This window comes from Puntigrus tetrazona, unplaced genomic scaffold (assembly GCF_018831695.1).
Source record: "Puntigrus tetrazona isolate hp1 unplaced genomic scaffold, ASM1883169v1 S000000079, whole genome shotgun sequence".
Lineage (NCBI taxonomy): Eukaryota > Metazoa > Chordata > Actinopteri > Cypriniformes > Cyprinidae > Puntigrus > Puntigrus tetrazona.
This window is the reverse complement of record NW_025047756.1, coordinates 100,001-117,500: the sequence shown is the minus strand read 5'-3', so window position 1 is coordinate 117,500 and position 17,500 is coordinate 100,001. Positions and strand designations below refer to the sequence as shown.

At 42.1% G+C, this 17,500-nt stretch overlaps 4 protein-coding genes across 8 annotated transcripts in view; 1 reads left to right on the top strand and 3 right to left on the bottom strand.

Annotated features, from left to right (window-relative positions):
* Window positions 1–1,255, bottom strand: part of LOC122332445 (NAD-dependent protein deacylase sirtuin-5, mitochondrial) — a 5,339-nt gene extending 4,084 nt beyond the window's left edge. Inside the window, exons 1-2 of one of the 3 annotated variants that reach the window (XM_043229756.1) lie at window positions 1,194–1,255; window positions 25–114 (exon numbers count right to left, since the gene is read on the bottom strand). In XM_043229756.1, the coding sequence (XP_043085691.1) occupies window positions 25–100 (76 nt within the window). In that variant the 5' untranslated portion in view covers window positions 101–114; window positions 1,194–1,255. Of the gene's footprint in view, window positions 1–24; window positions 115–379; window positions 503–1,193 lie in introns of those variants that run through there. The other 2 variants (XM_043229754.1, XM_043229755.1) reach the window with 2 other exon arrangements.
* Window positions 1,256–1,289: 34 nt separating this feature from the next.
* The window catches only part of LOC122332444 (phosphatase and actin regulator 1), a 27,896-nt gene continuing 11,685 nt past the window's right edge, over window positions 1,290–17,500 (top strand). The window contains exons 1-2 of one of the 3 annotated variants that reach the window (XM_043229752.1): window positions 1,290–1,426; window positions 16,690–16,854. In XM_043229752.1, coding sequence (XP_043085687.1) covers window positions 1,345–1,426; window positions 16,690–16,854 — 247 coding nt within the window. In that variant the 5' untranslated portion in view covers window positions 1,290–1,344. Of the gene's footprint in view, window positions 1,427–14,760; window positions 15,251–15,480; window positions 15,506–16,689; window positions 16,855–17,500 lie in introns of those variants that run through there. The other 2 variants (XM_043229751.1, XM_043229753.1) reach the window with 2 other exon arrangements.
* Window positions 7,838–8,798, bottom strand: LOC122332446 (stonustoxin subunit beta-like). Its single transcript, XM_043229757.1, has 2 exons — window positions 8,584–8,798; window positions 7,838–8,400 (listed from the first exon to the last, which is right to left on the bottom strand). Exons 1-2 carry the CDS (start codon window positions 8,666–8,668, stop codon window positions 7,931–7,933), a joined length of 555 nt encoding a protein of 184 aa, XP_043085692.1. The 5' UTR covers window positions 8,669–8,798; the 3' UTR covers window positions 7,838–7,930.
* On the bottom strand, window positions 8,671–10,676 carry LOC122332447 (E3 ubiquitin/ISG15 ligase TRIM25-like). The gene is made up of 4 exons (XM_043229758.1): window positions 10,104–10,676; window positions 9,608–9,703; window positions 9,302–9,535; window positions 8,671–8,916 (listed from the first exon to the last, which is right to left on the bottom strand). The coding sequence occupies exons 1-4, from the start codon at window positions 10,674–10,676 to the stop codon at window positions 8,671–8,673; spliced, it is 1,149 nt and encodes a 382-aa protein (XP_043085693.1).

Here is a 17,500-nt window from a genome sequence, read left to right as displayed (position 1 = left end):
TGTGTGTGTGTGTGTGTTTCACACCTGAGTTTGAGCGGATGATTTGATTGACAGCTGTCCATCTCCTGCAGCGAGCTGCTGCTGACCTCCACATCAGCATTTCCTCACTTCAGTCTGTCAAACACACACAAAGTAGACGTTCATCGACATCTCAAATAAACAACTAGTCTATAGTCTAATATCTGTTGTGATGAACTAAACACAGATGCTGTTGATTCTCAGATAAAACCTCTCTTCAGGACTCGAGCAGAGCATTAGACTCCACGAGTTTTATAGTTTAGTTCTTTAATGATGAAAACACTGCAGATCAAATCATATAAAACACTCTATAAACGCGTCAGATCTGTGACAACCCGCTGGAAATACACAGCAGCCTAACCCTTTAGCGATGTTCGCTCGTATAGGATCAAGTGATGAACAGTTTAATCTCTAAAGATCTTACGAAAGTTACGAAAACACTCCTGCTAGGCGTCGTACTTGCCGAAAACTACATAAACGTGTCGTAAAGTGTGTAAAGTTGTCGCAAACGCGCCTGTTTCTATGGTGATGCTGCGCTCTGCTCCCCCTGGAGGCAGATGATGAGACTGAAGCAGAGTTTATGGGAAAGAAGGCTCTTTTACTGTACTCTCTGTCCGATGATCAGAAACAGGATAATTTCTGTAAAAGGAAGAGATAGTAAAAATACAGTAATACTCTTTTTTTTATTTCTGCCTTTCCTTTATTTGTGCCAATATGTGCATTATCTGTACGAAGAAGCTCTGGCGGCCTAATCAATTCAGGATAAGATTCACGTCAGTAGATTAAGGTTTAAACCTTATAGACTAACTCTATTTATATCTGATAGAAAACACTCTACGATCATCACTACAGCGTCCTTATGACTGTATTAGTTTGTAAACATCCCCCAACGCTTTAAATTCTAATTTAATGTTATTGAAATATAAAATGTAAAAATGTTGGATGTGATAAAAATGTTTTTTTGCTTTTTTTTTTAAGATAAATATTATCTCCGAATTTTCGGAGTCACGTGACATCAGTTGCTTTCCTCAGCGCTGCTCGGAATGAACCAATCAGGCGCTCGCAATTACAGACTAATTACAGAATCAACTTTTCTTTCCAGCGTCGAGATCAACCGATGCAATGGATTTCTATTCGTATGTCAGACAGGAATGAACGGATGATTATATATTTACAGGGTTATTCAATTTTCCTCTGACGCGCCCCCTGCAGGACCGCGGTGCAGCGACTCTCCGGGAGAAGCCGTTCCTCTCCGGTTCACCGACTCCAGCGTCTGCCGCCACACTGCGCCGGTTCCGGTGGAGCAGCGGCCGCTGATGGAGGTCGATGGCGGATGAAGCCGAGCGCAGAGCCGTCCGGAGAGCACCGTACCTCCGCCGCACCGGGAGATCCGTGAGCCTCCGGACAGGTACAATATCACACACACACACACACACACACACACACACACACACACACACACACACACACACTCCTGCTTTGCTGCAGATGTGCTGTATGATGCTCCGGTGAAGCAGCAGCATCTCTTGTTGTCATGGCGACCTGACATGGTTTTCAGCTGAGTCAGCACTAACAAGGGCACTAACTGTGCTGCACTGATGAAGTTACAGAGAACTGATGGAGATCTCAGAGATCAGTGTCCTGCAGGATCAGATAGGAGCACTGACCGTGTGTGTGTGTGTGTGTGTGTGTGTGTGTGTGTGTGTGTGGGGATACACACCCTGCGGTCTCACACGGGTTCAGACTAGCGCCATCACTGCATCATGATCACAGATGTGTTCACATTAATCCTGAACACAGTAAGAATACTTCAGAACTGAAGCAGGGTTATTATTTACTCTTTTCACTCCAGATAATGACAAAAAAAAGTTTTATGCGAACGTTTCGCTAAACTGCTGTGCCTCGTTTTAACTCTTTTTTGTTTTATAGAATACTGCAGTGTTTTTAATGCATCAGGCTTCGCACAACTAACTAGTTAGCGAGGACTAACTGACCCGTCACACACTAAACAACACTAGCAGGTGATAAAGAAACACACGGCTCGCTGGAAGGAGACGCCTGACAAAAGAACAAGAGTCTGTGTCCATCATACTCTGATATCTGCAGACTAGATCTGTTCTTAACGACTCTGCTCAGAATTATGATCAGTCTTTTATAATTATTTTAACCTTGTGTCACTGATTCTAACTCAGTGGAGGTCGCTGCTTCACGTCCAAGCTTTTAATAACAGAAATAAGGCAGTGAGCTGTTCAGGTGTACAGTGAGTGAACACTAGTCAGGGATCTGGGTGTGCTCTAGTGCACTACACTCTGGCTGCGTCTCTAATCACGCTCTCTGAGTACTAAGTACATCCATAACTATATATAGATAGATATACTGTAGTGTAATCTAGAGCGGATGGCGTCACTCATCCTCTGTCCGTCACGCACTGCATCATGGGACAGTGACGTGTGCTTCAGGATCTCTTCTTCTGTTGAAGAACACCGTGATTCAGACACACTCCTGCTGTAGTATGAAGTACGGAAGTATTCGTGTTGGTTATTGTGTTTGTTAGCTTGATGTGGATCACCTTAGCAACCGCATCTTCAGCCTAGCGACGGTCAGTGTGTTCAGATGGGCATCATCTTCAGATGTTGTTCGTGTTTCGTCTGAAGCTTCAGTCTGGGGATGTTCTTCTTCGTGATGATGATGATGATGATGATGAGCCTGTGTTCACTCAGGTCCAGTGGCTCTGTTCTGTCAGTGCGGTTTGACCTGGACATATCACTCATAGTTTCTGTTTTATAATGACTTTACCACAAAAGCTCCTGTGAAATGATAACCAAAATATTCTCTAAGAACGTTATGCCAACTTTCTTATTAAATTATAAAAACATTATGTTCATTCTGAATATTCTCTCAGTGTTCAAAATGTCCATTTCTAAAAAGCGTTTTTTCTTTCTTATGTAGACGATAAGAGAGCATTCCTTTTTGTAATTTTGCAAACATTATTTTAACTTTCATTCTGAATGATCTCCAAACGACAAGAAGTTCTAAAACACTTCAAGAAAACAGTTCCTTGAGTCAGAAATCTCTGAAGAAACACAGTATTACTGGAAGAATGTTTCTCATAACTTTGAGAGATTGAGATGAGATCAGAAACAGAACAGAAGGTGAGGCTCTCTTTTGTTTGGCTCCAAGTTAAAGTTCATTTCCACCTGGATCAAGAAAATATATTACATGTTAATAAATCAACCAAAATAAACCGAATTCTCACGAGACGAAACACACCGACAATCATTCATGAAGTCCTTTCACACACTGTCCTGCATCAGACCTCCACTAGATGACACTGATGTTCTTCAGTGTGTGTGTGTGTGTGAGTGTGTGAGTGTGTGTGTGTGTGTGTGTGTGTGTGTATATGTGTGTGTGTGTGAGTGTGTGTGTGTGTGTGTGTGTGTGTGTGTGTGTGTGTGAGTGTGTGAGTGTGTGTGTGTGTGTGTGTGTGTGTGTATATGTGTCTGTCTGTCTGTGTGTGTGTGTGAGTGTGTGTGTATATGTGTGTCTGTCTGTGTGTGTGTGTGTGTGTGTGAGTGTGTGTGTGTGTGTGTGTGTGTGTGTGTGTGTGTGTGTGTGTGTCTGTCTGTGTGTGTGTGTGTGTGTGTGTGTGTGTGTGTGTGTGTGTGTGTGTGTGTGTGTGTGTGTGTGTGCGTGTGTGTGTGTGCGTGTGTGTGTGTCTGTGTGCGTGTGTCTGTGTGTGTGTGTGTGTGTGTGTGTGTGTGTGTGTGTGTGTGTGTGTGTGTGTGTGTGTGTGTGTGTGTGTGTGTGTCTGTGTGTGTGTGTGTGTGTGTGTGTGTGTGTGTGTGTGTGTGTGTGTGTGTGTGTGTGTGTGTGTGTGTGTGTGTGTGTGTGTGTGTGTGTGTTTGGTAACCAATTCAGAAGGGGTGCTGAAAAACGTTTTAAATTGAGAGAAACGCTTACACTTCAGCTTCTAAAGAGCATGCACATTCTGCCACCTTGTGTTTTTTATGTAGAAGCATGTTTTATCTGTATTAAACGTGTATGCCGCTGCTTTTAGTATAAAACCTTTGCTGGCAGCCGCCAAATATGATACTTACAAGTTCATGTAATTTAGGAACACATGTGGAAAAGGGATTTTGTTATCTTCATTCATTGCTCTCTCAGCTCTGAGTGAGGTCTGTGTGATTGTTGTCCAGAGCGACTGCAGGAGTTCTTTAAATCAACACAAAGATGCAGCAGCTCAGTAAAGTTTCCTGATTCTCATCTTTGTGCAGTTGTCCGCCAAACAGTGAATCTGTGATTCATCCTCCTTCCTGATGCACCCACTGAGAACCTGTGCGTTGTCCTGGCATTGTGTACGTAGTTTTATTCCCAGAATACTTGATCTTGTATTTGGCAGGTTAGGACTCAGACTGGTTGTAAGAGGCCTCCAGCAGCTTGGGAAGCCCAAAAAGAAGGACAAATAACTGTGTGTGTGTGTGTGTATATATATATATAGGTTGAAATTGTAATTTTGGGAGTGTCTTGAGTTTTGATGTTTAGGATAGATCAGTGAAAAGATGCACAGTTAAATAGTGCTTTAAAGTGAAAACAGACAGCGAGAAACCGATCTCCGTACTGGTGATGATAGAGATGAGCTCTGGAGGTTTTCTCTCGATATGCACTCAAAATCTAAATCTATACTGACAGATGGTGCTGTATGAAAACCAGCCATGTGTTTGTGAAATCAGATATTCAACATTTCTTGGCAAAACGTGTATTTTGTGTGATGAGCAGCACACATATCTGCTGATACACACACTCCACTTTCATTCCCGATGCTTCATTTAGGACAAAGATTTCTCTTTTGCAAAACATTTAGTGATGCTTCTGTTGTTGATATCACATGTCCTCCATCCACAGGTTTGTTTTATACAGCTATCTGTTAATGCTCTCATTGATATATAAAGCTCGTGTATAAACACCGTTCCTGTTAAACGACTGACACAAATACCTGAGTACTATAAAACGGTTAGATCCAGTCCTGGATTCTGATTGGTCAGCAGCTGGGTTTCACCCACCCTTAGCAACCACCCTTAGCAACGTAAACAATCAATAAAACAGCATAAACCTGTTCAGTGTATTTCAGAAAAATTAAATGTCTGTCATTTATTTGTTGAAGTATGAGTGACCCTGCTGGCGTTGTGTTGCATCTCTCATCTTTTTTGAGTCCATGTCCTTCTCATGCAGAGATCTGTTGTAGTTTAGCCTGCAGTTTGTCCACATGATGAAGAATATTACTGTATTTGTCAATCGTTTTACACGGTGATGCTTGCGATCTCACGCTACGCCATGATTTGGTGAAACTAAAATTTCAAAACATCATATAGTTATGATTTATCGTGGTTACTCCGCTTTGTGTCGTATCTTTATTTCTTCCATAAGACCTGCTCATTTAGTCCAGAGCAGCTGGATGTCCTTCTGAGACAGTTATTCTTCTGTCAGACTCGTTTCTCTGAGACTCAGAAGATCACTGAGATGTTCTTAAATCTCTGCTGCACAGATCTCTCCACTCACACGCTTTTTTACTGTATTTTTCCATATTTTGACCATTTCCCGGGAAGCATGGAGTCTTTACACAGACTGTAATCATGTGCAGAAAAATTCTGTCATCATTGTGCAGGTTTGTAACACAAGTGTGTGTACATGATGACAAAATCTTTATTTTTGGTGAACTATTCCTTTTACAAGAACATCTGCAGTGAACCCAAAATGGTGAAATTAATTTTTAAGTAACATTTAAAACTATATATTATAACAAACAAAATTGAGGGTATGCCTAATAAGCGTTTAATGGATGCTTCTGCAGATGACACATGAATGTTTGTTTTTTAATTCGCTAGCATCAGTCCTGCAGAGACCGTCAGTCTGTTACCATGGAGACGGAAACTCTAGCAGTGCGTCTCCATCACAACGATCTCCTCGCTCCGTCTCAGCATCAGCACGGCTTCATCATCACTACAGTTCACAAATATGTTTAATACAAGCATTTCAGTTTAATATATTTTATGCACTATGTCTAAACTTTAGCTGTTATAAAAATAAAACACAGCAGCGGTTTAAAAGCAGCCTGGGTTAACTCATCAACACATGCAGGTACTTTCATGAGTTCTTGAATACTAGGACATTTTCTCACAACTTTATTTAACCTCCTCCGATCATCACCGCTCCATACCCTTAAACCACAAAAACATCTTCTCTGAATCCCTGCTCTTGCAATCTAATAAACATGACGTACTTTATAGATATTACTGTGCTGTGTCAGATCGCTCACGCTCAAAAAAAGCTATGATTTTAAACCCCACCAGCAGTGATCACTCTCTCGTCTTCTCTCCTTTGTCACTGAACACTTCTGGTGGCTTTGTTTCTGCTGAACACCCTGAAGAGAAAAGTCAGATCAGCCTTATGTCTTCATCCCGTCCCAAAGCACTCCGTCTAATTCATGGTAAAGGTCAGGAGCGAGTGATCTTCTTGAATGACTCTGGCTAATGCATCTGTGTTGACCGCTGTGTTACACACTGAGTACAGCTGAAGAACACTATGAAGTGTGTATACGCTCACGTCACATCCGTGTTGATAAATTCACGATTTTCAAAGGGGAAACAGCCTTTGTACCTTTATTTCTGAGCGTGGAGACGCTAATGTTCTGGCTGATGGCAAGACAGCGACGTGATGACATCATAATTAAAAAAGACATCTGACCAAAAACTATAAGGAAACAAAAGTAATAGACGAATGAACCGTGTGCTGTTTTTTATTTCATTTAAATGTTTTTACATGATTTCCAATTATTTCTATTTACAATTTCTAGTATTTGTACATGCTTTAATTTTTTATTTATTTTTAAATTGTAATTAGCGATTTGAATCTGATTGGTTACACGGCAGCATTCCTTCAAGACTCTTGTAGTAAAGGATCGGTGGCTGGGATAGATATGAAGGATGAATTCTGTTTATAAAGCCGCGATCTAATCCTGTTCACATGAAACAATCTGCTCCTGATAATAAATAATAATTCTGATAAGCTAACGGACCTGTTGCTATGACAGCGAGCTCCGAAGAATCAAACAATCCAAGACCAGGCGAAACCATCAACAATTAAAGCGGTGGTTATCAGCCGTTTTCTGAGGTGTGATGAGCACATAGTCCCTGTAAACATGCTTTACATGAACTTTAATATTTGATTGATTTAATTTCCTATCAAACAGCCGGCTCTTTCCAAACAAACGGCGGTTTTCCTCTTCTGCATGTATCTGACGTCTCTGTGTCTCTGAAGGGTCTGAGGAGCTCGTGTAGATGTGACTCACGCTGAATCATGTCTTCATGGTCTGCAGGTTTCGTTGAGTCATGGAGATGCTGCTTTGATTTATTGAGGACGTCTTCTGTGCTTCACCGTGTCGGAAAGAGCTGTACTTATGCCTCAGAATGAAAATCATTTGACTGTTTTTGTGTTCAGTGCTTCTGTAATTCAGATCACTTTAGGTCAGGATTTGGATTTTTGCATTACTTACCTCATGTCCCTGAAGATATTAAATATCTATACTTTGACTACCAGAAAAAACAACATCCTGTTCAACTGGAATATCTTTTCAAATGGATTTTCTAATATCAAGTTCTAATATCAAGTAGTAAAGTTCACTGCTTTGTACAACTAAAAATAGCTGGGTACAGAAACTAGACACAAAGAATTCATATGGCCCCATTTTAAAAGCAAGTAAATGTTAAAAAAAGGTTGCAACTCAAAGAATTCTGGGTTGAATCTCGTCAGTTTATTCTGATTCATCAACACAGTTTCACTGATGATCCAGTAAAATAAAACCCAAACCCAGGACAGAGCGTCTGAGTGAATGTGGTCTGGACTGTGTGGATGAGGGTCATTGTGTCAGAGACGCTGTAGAAGGACCTGCTCCATGATCCACAAACACTCCTACTCTCCTGATACCACCATCATCATCATCATCATCATCATCATCATCATCAAACACTCTACAGGACTCTACAGAGAGATCAGTCTTTATCTTATTGTGTCTGAATGAGTATCTGGATGGAGAGCAGATCAAACTCCAGGACTGATCATTAGATCCAAACACACCTTCATTACGCCGTCCTTTCCTGCTGATGCTCTTATATGACACTGATATACACACACATCCGCTCCACTCCAGCTCCCAGTAACAGCGTCCACACACACTCTCTCTACACAACACCTGACACACACCTTCAAATCTGTCTGGATGATCAGGATACGACTGGACTGTGTTAGTGTGAGGAACGATTCTGTTGTTCTCAGACAGACGAAGAAGTTCATTCACTGTGTTCAGATCCAGAGTGAACTGACGGGAATCTGATGAAGATAAAACACTTCAGAATCAGGAATTATCAATCTGTTTGATCTGTTCATGTTCAGTGTATGATCAGTGAGCAGATATCTGTCATAATCATCATCTACATCGTCAATTATTTCACCTTCTACAGAAGAACATGAACACACTCAGTGAGTTTCCTGCTTGTTTTCTTACTGACTTACATTGTAGGAAGTGGTTCCTGGTTCTGGGAACAATGTTGGTGAAGGTGACTGTGGAAACAGAGTTATTCTCATGATCCTGCATCATTCCTAAGACATTTCTGATATGATGTTCTCCCTGATATGAGATGATGATGGACTGGTTTCTGAGAGCAGATCAATCTCCAGGACTTTACCTCTGTCTGAGATCTTCTTCAGCTCTTCTTTACAGAAATCCTCCAGTTTGTCTCTCAGCTGATGAACAGATTCTCTCAGATCATCAAAAGAAACAAGAGAACCGAAGAGATCATCATTTATGTCTGTAGATTCAGGAGGAGCTGAGAGAGACTGGAGACTCTACAGAAAACAGAAAAAAACTCATCAACTCCACACTTGTTGAAACATCAGATTTGTGTGGCTCTTGTTGATTCGGCTGATGTTTAGTATCACACCTCAACCCAGCACTTTCACAGCATCAGCCTCGTTCTTCTTGTATTCATGAAATCACATTACATGTACAGATTCTAACATTTACCACTTAGACTATATGCAAACTATATTGTTTGGATGAGAATACGTCTGCTGAGAACATAGATGTTGATCAACAGCTCAAACACATCAGTTGAGTCTCATTGTAGGGTTGGGTAGATTTGCTCTGGAAAAACATCTCAAAGATTATGATTAGATTGACCTTAACTTTCGCTCAAGTCCACTCCGATCTGTTCTTCTAGATGTGTGTTACCTGCAGGAACTGGATGTGATCCTGTGTGTGTGAAAGCTGCTCCAGCTCAGCGTCTCTCCTCCTCAGATCATTGATCTCCTGCTCCAGTTGCTCCAGTCGTCCTTCAGCTCGACTCACTGCTTGCTCTTCCTGATCTCTGATCAGTCGTATCAGCTCAGAACGTCTTCTCTCAAAGGAGCGGATGATCTCAGTAAAGATCTTCTCACTGTTCTCCACTGCTGTCTGTGCAGAGCGCTGTTAGACACACAGTGATTCAGTGAGTCTGAACCGAGACCATGACAAACTTCTCTTCTTCTCCAGACTCACCTTATGAGACTCCACAGTCTCTCTCAGCCGCTGGAGATCTTTCTCTCTCTGCTGGATTCTCTGCTGGAGCGTCTTCTGAGTCTCCTTCAGCTGGTGCTTCAGGACAAACACATGATAGTGAATCTCACAGAAAACTACTGACACTAAATCATCATGAGAACAGATGAATGCAGGATGAGCAGGTCGTCTGAATTATTATTGTGTGATTAAGGCCTGTTTCGTAATACAAGCACTAGTATGAAAGTGACACAGACAGAGCTTCACACTGACAGTGTTCTCTGTAATTAAACTGCAGCTCTAGACAGAAAAGAAATGACTGAAGTGAAGCTATAAATGGTTCAAATCATCTGGAATCAGTCAGATTTACTGAACAGAAAGTGTTTGTGCAGCTGCTGTCGTGTTCGGTGTGAAAGCTGTCAGATGTTAATATGGTGCTGATATAAACACATATGAAGCGAGTGTCAGTAATATTTCATCAGAGTCTAGTGTTAAATACCTGTTTCTCTGTCCTCTGTGCTGCAGCTGATACAGTGTCGTGGTTTTTATGTTCATCCATCGTACACAGCATACATATACATTTCTGATCGGTGCGACAGAAAACCTCAAGAAACTTCTTGTGTTTCTGGCAGATCATCTCCTGCAGTCGCCGAGTGGCTTCAGTCACTTTGTGTGGTTTACGTGAATGAAACTCCTCATGATGGTCAAAATGAGTTTGACAGTAAGATTCCTGACAAACCAGACAGGACTTGACAGCTTTGTATTTTCTTCCAGTACAGACGTCACACTGAACATCTCCAGCTCCAGCTTTACAGTCATCAGGAAGTTTGGTCTTCTTCAGTTTCTCCACCACTTCAGCCAGTATGGTGTTTCTAGCTAAAGCAGGTCTTGGACTGAAGGTCTGTCTGCACTGAGGACAGCTGTAGACTCTCTTCTCATCCTCCTGATCCCAGAAGTCAGTAATACAGCTCTTACAGTAACTGTGTCCACACTGGATGGTCACCGTATCCTTCAGGACATCCAGACACACCGAACACAAGATCTCATCCTGAGAAACTCTGGCATCTGCCATTTTACTGCATGAATATAGAGACACAAACACACAACAGCTCCACTAAATCACGGGTTGTGAACTCAGGAGTGCTAAAAACACAAGAGTGGTGACCATAATGACTAGACATAGTGGTGCTGCTGGTAGGTCAAAGTCATGGCTTACTGGAGCTTGCGGATGTTGATGTTGATGTTGATGTTGATGTTGATGCGTGCATGCTGACTGATCTCCATTAGGGTGAGAGATGATATTTACACTGGAGTTACCCACCAATTTGGATGGACTCATTGACTCATCTGGCTGATTGCCCAGTAAAGACTGCAATAGCCAGCCAGAAATCATGACTGCAGGGTGCTATTGGTCTTCAAAGCTCAAGGTAACCTTTTGGATATAGCTCTGGGACGATACCTTTGCATCCTTATGGTTCCTCTTAATCACAGGATTTCGGTCAATGCACTTATTGGACAAGCCCTTCCCTGCGTAACTCATTCCACCAGTCCCATCACACTCATTACATCTGAAAATCATATAGACAATCGTGTTTTTACTCGATTTTCTACTAGCTCTGGTGATGTTGGGTCATCTGTGGCTTATTCACCTCAGTCCCAAAGTGAAATGAGGTCAGAATTCCATTTCCCTGTGGAGTGAATCTTGCTATGTCTCCTTTCTTGTGTCTGCTTGTTCCTCTGTGTCTTGGGTCTTTGTTGCAGGATGAGGTGGTAAACCTGCCAAACATGGCAGAAGAGTACCACAACCTGAAGGAAGTGTTCAGTAAGTCCAGGGCTGCTTCTCTTCCTCTACATCGTCCCTATGACTGTGCTTTAGTCTAGTTCCAGGTGTGTCTTCGTCTAAAGGCAAATTATATTTGCTTTCTGCTCCTGAAAGGAAGGCTATGGAGAAATAGATTTCTGATTTTAGCAGGATCAGGGTTTTTTTGCCATGTAGAAGGATGGTTCTTTGCATTGACTGCCAAGGTTTGAACAACATCATGGTAAAGAATACTTTTGAGTGGTTGCAGGGAGTGTTCATCTTCACCAAATCAGTTTTGTGCATTGCTTATTATTTGGTTTGCATAAGAGAGGGAGATGAGTTGAAGACTGTGTTTAATACATTTTGAATACCTGGTGATGCCATTTGGGTTTTCCAAGCACGTAAAAAACGTGCTGAGAGACAGTTCATATATGTCTACCTGGATGACATAGATTTTTTTCTTCCTCTCTCCAGGAACATGTTCAACACATCAGATGAGTGTTTCAGAAGCTGCTTGAGAATGGGCTTTTTGTCAAATGCGTATTTCATGCACAGCCAGTTCCGTTTTTTGTCGTACATCATCTCATCCGAGGGAACAAACATGGACCCCAACAAAGTTAAGGCTGTGGTGGATTGACCAACCCCTGATTCCCCTTAAGGCCCTACAGAGGTTTCTGGGGTTCGCCAATTTCTATCGGTGTTTCATTTACAATTTCCGCCTTCTGACTGCCTTGACTGCCCCATCATCATCCCATTCTTGTCAACCCTGAACCAACATGTTAGTTCATGGTGGAGGTCAATGTGTCAGAGGTGGGGGTAGGCACAGTTCTTTCTCAGAGTACTTTCTCTGACAACAAGGTGCACCCTTACACGTTTTACTCTTATTAATTGTGTTCCGCTGAATGCAATTACAACATTGGTAACAATGCTGGCTGTTAAAGTTTGTGTTGCATGAGTGGCGTTATTGGTTAGAGGGTTCAGGAATACCCTACATTGTCTGGACTGATCATAAGAATCTTGAATATATCTGATCCACCAAACATCTTAATTCCAGTCAGGCTCAATGGACAGGCCCTTTTCTACCATCCGGGTCCTCTAAGAATATCAAGCCCAATGCTCTGTACTGCCTTTTCTCTCCCGAGAATCTCTACACTCACTTGAGAGATAGAATCAAAAGTTTGCACAGCCTTAGAAGGGTTAAGGTCTCCACCCGGGTGGCCACTAAGCCAATTATTTGTGCCGGAGGAGTTACAGTCCAATGCAAATTGGTGGGGTCATCAATGGCTCTTGACTGTCATTGGTCCTGTTTTTTACATTCACGGCCTCTGAGGGACATAGTGTCTGACAAGGAGCAGGTTTTTTCTTTGCTAGCAGCCCAAAATTCCCAGGCTATTCTGTACAAATATCCAGATGCACCCGTGTTTATTATGTGGAACTTAAGTAGTTTGGACAGTGTACTCGTTGGAGGCATTGCTCACTGGAGGAAAAGAGTGACAGAGTGTGTAAGCCCCAGAGGTCTGGGCCTGTGGTCGCTGACTGACCATCAGGAGCACTCGGACATTCCATTGAAGTAGTGGGCCGAACGCCAAAACAAAGATCCCCCTGATAGTAGGTGCTGTTTTTAAAAGACATGAAGAGAGCATGCAATAACAGTGTGAGCCACTTTATCCATTCAGATGTGACACACAAATAAAGACGTGTGATATGAGAACATTAAAGGTTTAGCAGTGACGCTGGCTAAATACAGCTACGACAATGAGGTATGGAAAATGCTAACAATATGATAACAAGCTATAATCCAAACAGAGGCAAACAGAGTCCAAATGGCAACACAATAGAGATCAAAACACGGGAACACAGACAAGGACAGACTAGAGTTTAACTAGGGCAATTGTAACTAGCTCTGTAGAGTAGCTATCACTAAACATAGTAATGATAAATGGTAGGCAGTCTTTTCAAGTCTTTTGCTTAAATAGCGTGTGTCTGATGATTCGAGGCAGCTGTGTGATCAGGTGAGTGCGTGAACAAAGTGGTTTGTTAAAATTCTACTAAAATCGTTTTTTATCTTGAACAGAAGTCATTATGAACAGCATGAGGCTGAGGAAACAATGACTGAATTTATATTGTATCATTTGTTGTGAATTCAATATTTATCTTCTTTTTTTTATTTACTAATTATTTACCAGTGGAAGGCCTTATGAACGATCACCCCAAACGATATTATACACTTTATGATCGTGAATCTCAACATCCATAGCAAATACAGTGCACAGGACACTGCTTAACAAGGGGCTGGAAGGAATAGCACATGTTGGTCTGGAGGAAATAGGATAGATACTGTCTAGGCAGCTAGTTAGGGTAGTACACAACATAACTGTGTCACATTTCACATCCAGTGATACATGTCTGGGGGTGGGATCACAGGGGAAGGACCAGATGGAGAAAGAGACCTTAGATTTCGTCTAAACAAAACTGTCTTAGGTGTCAGTGGTGTGGAAGAAGGTAGATATACAGTAAACGTAATAATGAAATGATTCAAAACATGCAAGGGTTTAACCAAATCTATATATTATCTATGATATAATTGCATGCAAAAATAAGATCATACCCCAGTTGTTTATATTTAAGCATTTTTACTTAGTTTGTGTCGACACAAGTTTTATGTTCATACAGTTATCTGCAGCAACAAAGCAACAGTTCATTTTGACATTTAGCAACTTTCTGTCAAATGCACTGTAATTAAGTCAAAAACTAAACGTTTCTTCCATCAGGCCACAGCAGATTTTATAAGGTTTTATATTTATACTGGAATGCCACCAAACAACTTGAACACAGACATAATGAGGTCAAGTGCCAGCTATGTGTGTCACATACTAATCTAGATTACCTCCATTTGAAATGATATAAAAGTATGATATTTGCAGGAAGTATGCCGTAATAAATGCTTCAAAGTAGTATGCAACACAGCTATCGCATGAGCAAATTACATAAATGTTAGATTATTTATATAATATATAATTTTATGTTTTATACAGTTTGCTGAAAATATCTTAAAAAAACGTAAAAATAATCATAATCAATAAACAGCTCAGTTGTCACACTGGAAGCAGAAGGTCAAGTCAAGTACATTGCTCTGTAGGATACAGTAGTGCACATAATGCACCGCTTACTTAACCAAAAGTATTCCATGCATACTGAAACAGCAGGGCTGGTGTTAGTATGCTGAACACGTTTGTATATTTGAGTGGAGGCAACAACAACAACAAAAATCACAGCAGCTTCAATGTAATGCAGTAACATGTCGGTGCGCGTGTGTGTGCGCGCGCGCGTGTGTGTGTGTGTGTGTGTGTGTGTGTGCGTGGCGCGTCCCTGTCGTGTGCGTTTCATTAACTGTGCATGAAAGCTAGCGAGCTGCAGACACACCGCGCAGATCAGGCGTGTTCGAGGCTCAGCACTGCCGCAGACAGGGAGCTCGCTGGGATTTGAGACACGGCCCTGCGCCGCGGTTCTAGTGCGTGTCCTGCAGGGGGCGTCAGGACCAGCGTTCACTGCGCATCTGAGCGCGTGCATCCTCATCACCTTCATCCTCGTCATGTCTACGGCGGATCACGCAGTCATGCACGGCATCTGGGGCAGGAACGCGCCCGCGGGGAACGCGATGGAGAAGCCGAAGAACAAGGGCTTCAGCCTGATCAGGATGATGTCTCTGAATTACAGGAAAGAGAAGAACCCGCAGCAGCAGCAGCAGCATCTCAACAACATGCCCTTCATGATCCACTGCCACATCGGTAAAGAGATCAAACACATATGCAGCAACTGCAGCCGCGGCAGCCACGCGCAGGACGGTGAGTTACCGCGAGCGACGCGACGCGACGGTCTTCAGCGTGTTATTGTGAGTCTGCGGCCGATAACTGCGTCGCGTTCAATCTCGGACGCGTTGCTGTTCTTCAAGATTGGTCAGAAGTGCGCACGTGACCGACGCGAGCGCCTCGAGCGTTGCGTTTGTGATTAGGTGTGTCGAGTTCTTAAAAACGCTTCTGCTCCTGCTCCTGTCCCGTGTGAACGCTGCGAAAAGTGGAGCTCACAAGGGATGCGTTTATGTATGCTTCGCTGTTATTACTGTAAATTATAGGTGCACATGTTTGGAAGGCACGTAGTTTAAATTTTTACAGCACCGTGCTATTTTTGTTATTATTTTCTAAGGGTTAATAGGAAGAATATCTCACTTCAGTGTTTTTCAGTGGAGAGAGGTGTGTGCAGACAGCTTCAACTGGTTCGTTAACACAGTTATACTAGTCTTGTTGTGAACAGAAAACAAAAACTTTCTTGTATTTCGTAAGATGAAGTCAAAATCTGAACATTTGCTCTGAAGTACATCACAATACTGAAGTGAGGTCAGCTGCAACTTCTAGTTAATGCAGACTGTAAAGTTAATGTTTAGGGAAGAGTTAACCGGTTTGGTGGTAAATCACACGTTTTTTTTCAGTGCAAGCCAATGCAGATTGAAAAGGATGGGTAGAACACGTTTATATTCAAGCTTTTTCATGCATCGCTTTATTAAAGAACAAGTTTGTTCATACATGCAGTGATCCACAGCAACAGTGTTCAGATGGCAGCGATCACTTGAACAGGATTGTGTGTGTGTGTGTGTGTGTGAGAGTGTGTGTGTGTATGAGAGTGTGTGTGCGCATGTGTGTGTGTGTGTGTGTGTGTGTGTGTGTGCCACCAGCCAGTTCAACTTTAAAGCACACATCTCCAGACCGTGTGTCTTGATGAATTCTGAGGTCAGACCGCAGCGTGTGAGGATCTTCTCGAGGCTCATAACTCTTTGTTCACATGTCAGAAGCTGGATGTTCTGGGCTTGTAAGGTTGAGCTGTCGGTGTAGATCATGCCGTCAGAGCATCAGCAAACGTGTTGTCATATTAAATCCGCCGCTTTAATCCTCTTCATTAAATTCCTCTTCGATTAGTGTGCGTCACATGTGTTAATGTGATTAGGATGGAGCTATAAATAGCCTGCGCGTGATGGGCACGTGCTCGTCTCCTTCACTGCGGATCATCGTTGTGTTTCCCGTGACCCGAGTGTGTGTGTGTGTGTGTGTTCAGGTGGAGCCGTAGTGGAAGTGTGTGTGATGTGTGTCAGCGGGGACTGTGTTTGACCTACTTCGCGTGCTGCAGCTTCAGCAGTAGGCGCAGAAATGGCACAGAATGTGTTGTCTGAGAAACGCTGCTCAGGATGAATCATGTGAAGCGGCTGGTTCCCGTTCTCTGTGTCGCTCTGCAGCTGAGGAGGTGGAGAAGCTGGCCTCGGTCCACGCCGAGTCCCTGGGGTCCGGGTCGCTGGCGGCACCCATCCACTGCAGGAGCCGGCTTGCCTCTCTGGGACGCCTCTTCAAACCCTGGAAGTGGAGGAAGAAGAAGAGCGAGAAGTTCAAGCAGAGGTCCACCGGTAAATACAGGCCTATAATATACCTATAATAAGACAAATACATCAGCTACCAGTCTCTTCTGCTTAGCAAACCTGCATTTATTTGATCCAAAATACAGAGTAAAATCTGTAAAAAATGTCAAACATTTCTACTATTTAAAATAACTACTTTCTATTGCAATATATTTTACTCTGTGTTTTTAAAGCTGACTTTTCAGCATCATCACTCCAGTCCTTATATACTGATGTGATTTACTTGTTTGCTTCTCAAAAAACATTTTTTATTATTATGCTTAACACAGCAGAGTAAAATTTTTATTAGGTTTTATCTGAAATAGAAATGTTTGGTAACACATAACATCTAAATGTCTTTATCATCCCTTTTGATCAATCAAAAGCATCCTTGCTAAATGAAAATATTAATTTATATAATTTCTTACCCACATTATACACAAAGATTTGGTGCATAATGTTACAAATGCTTATTGATTTCAGTTAAATGCTGATATTTTGGACTGATTTAAATCTTAAAATTATATTAGAATGATTTCTGAAGGAGCATGTGACACTGAAGAAATAACGTTTACATTTAAATACGAAGCAGTTGTTTTGGATGTGTTTTAGATCAAATAAATGCAGGTTTGGTCTCCAGGATTATTTTTTGGTA

Coding starts and splice junctions, on each gene's coding strand:
- LOC122332446 (XM_043229757.1), bottom strand. CDS start 8,668: ATGATGCAGGATCATGAGAATAACTCTGTTTCCACAGTCACCTTCACC. Junction 8,401..8,583: donor CAGGAACCACTTCCTACAAT/GTAAGTCAGTAA, acceptor TATCTTCATCAG/ATTCCCGTCAGTTCACTCTG.
- LOC122332447 (XM_043229758.1), bottom strand. CDS start 10,676: ATGGCAGATGCCAGAGTTTCTCAGGATGAGATCTTGTGTTCGGTGTGT. Junction 9,536..9,607: donor AGACTGTGGAGTCTCATAAG/GTGAGTCTGGAG, acceptor TGTGTCTAACAG/CGCTCTGCACAGACAGCAGT. Junction 8,917..9,301: donor ATCACATCCAGTTCCTGCAG/GTAACACACATC, acceptor TGTTTTCTGTAG/AGTCTCCAGTCTCTCTCAGC.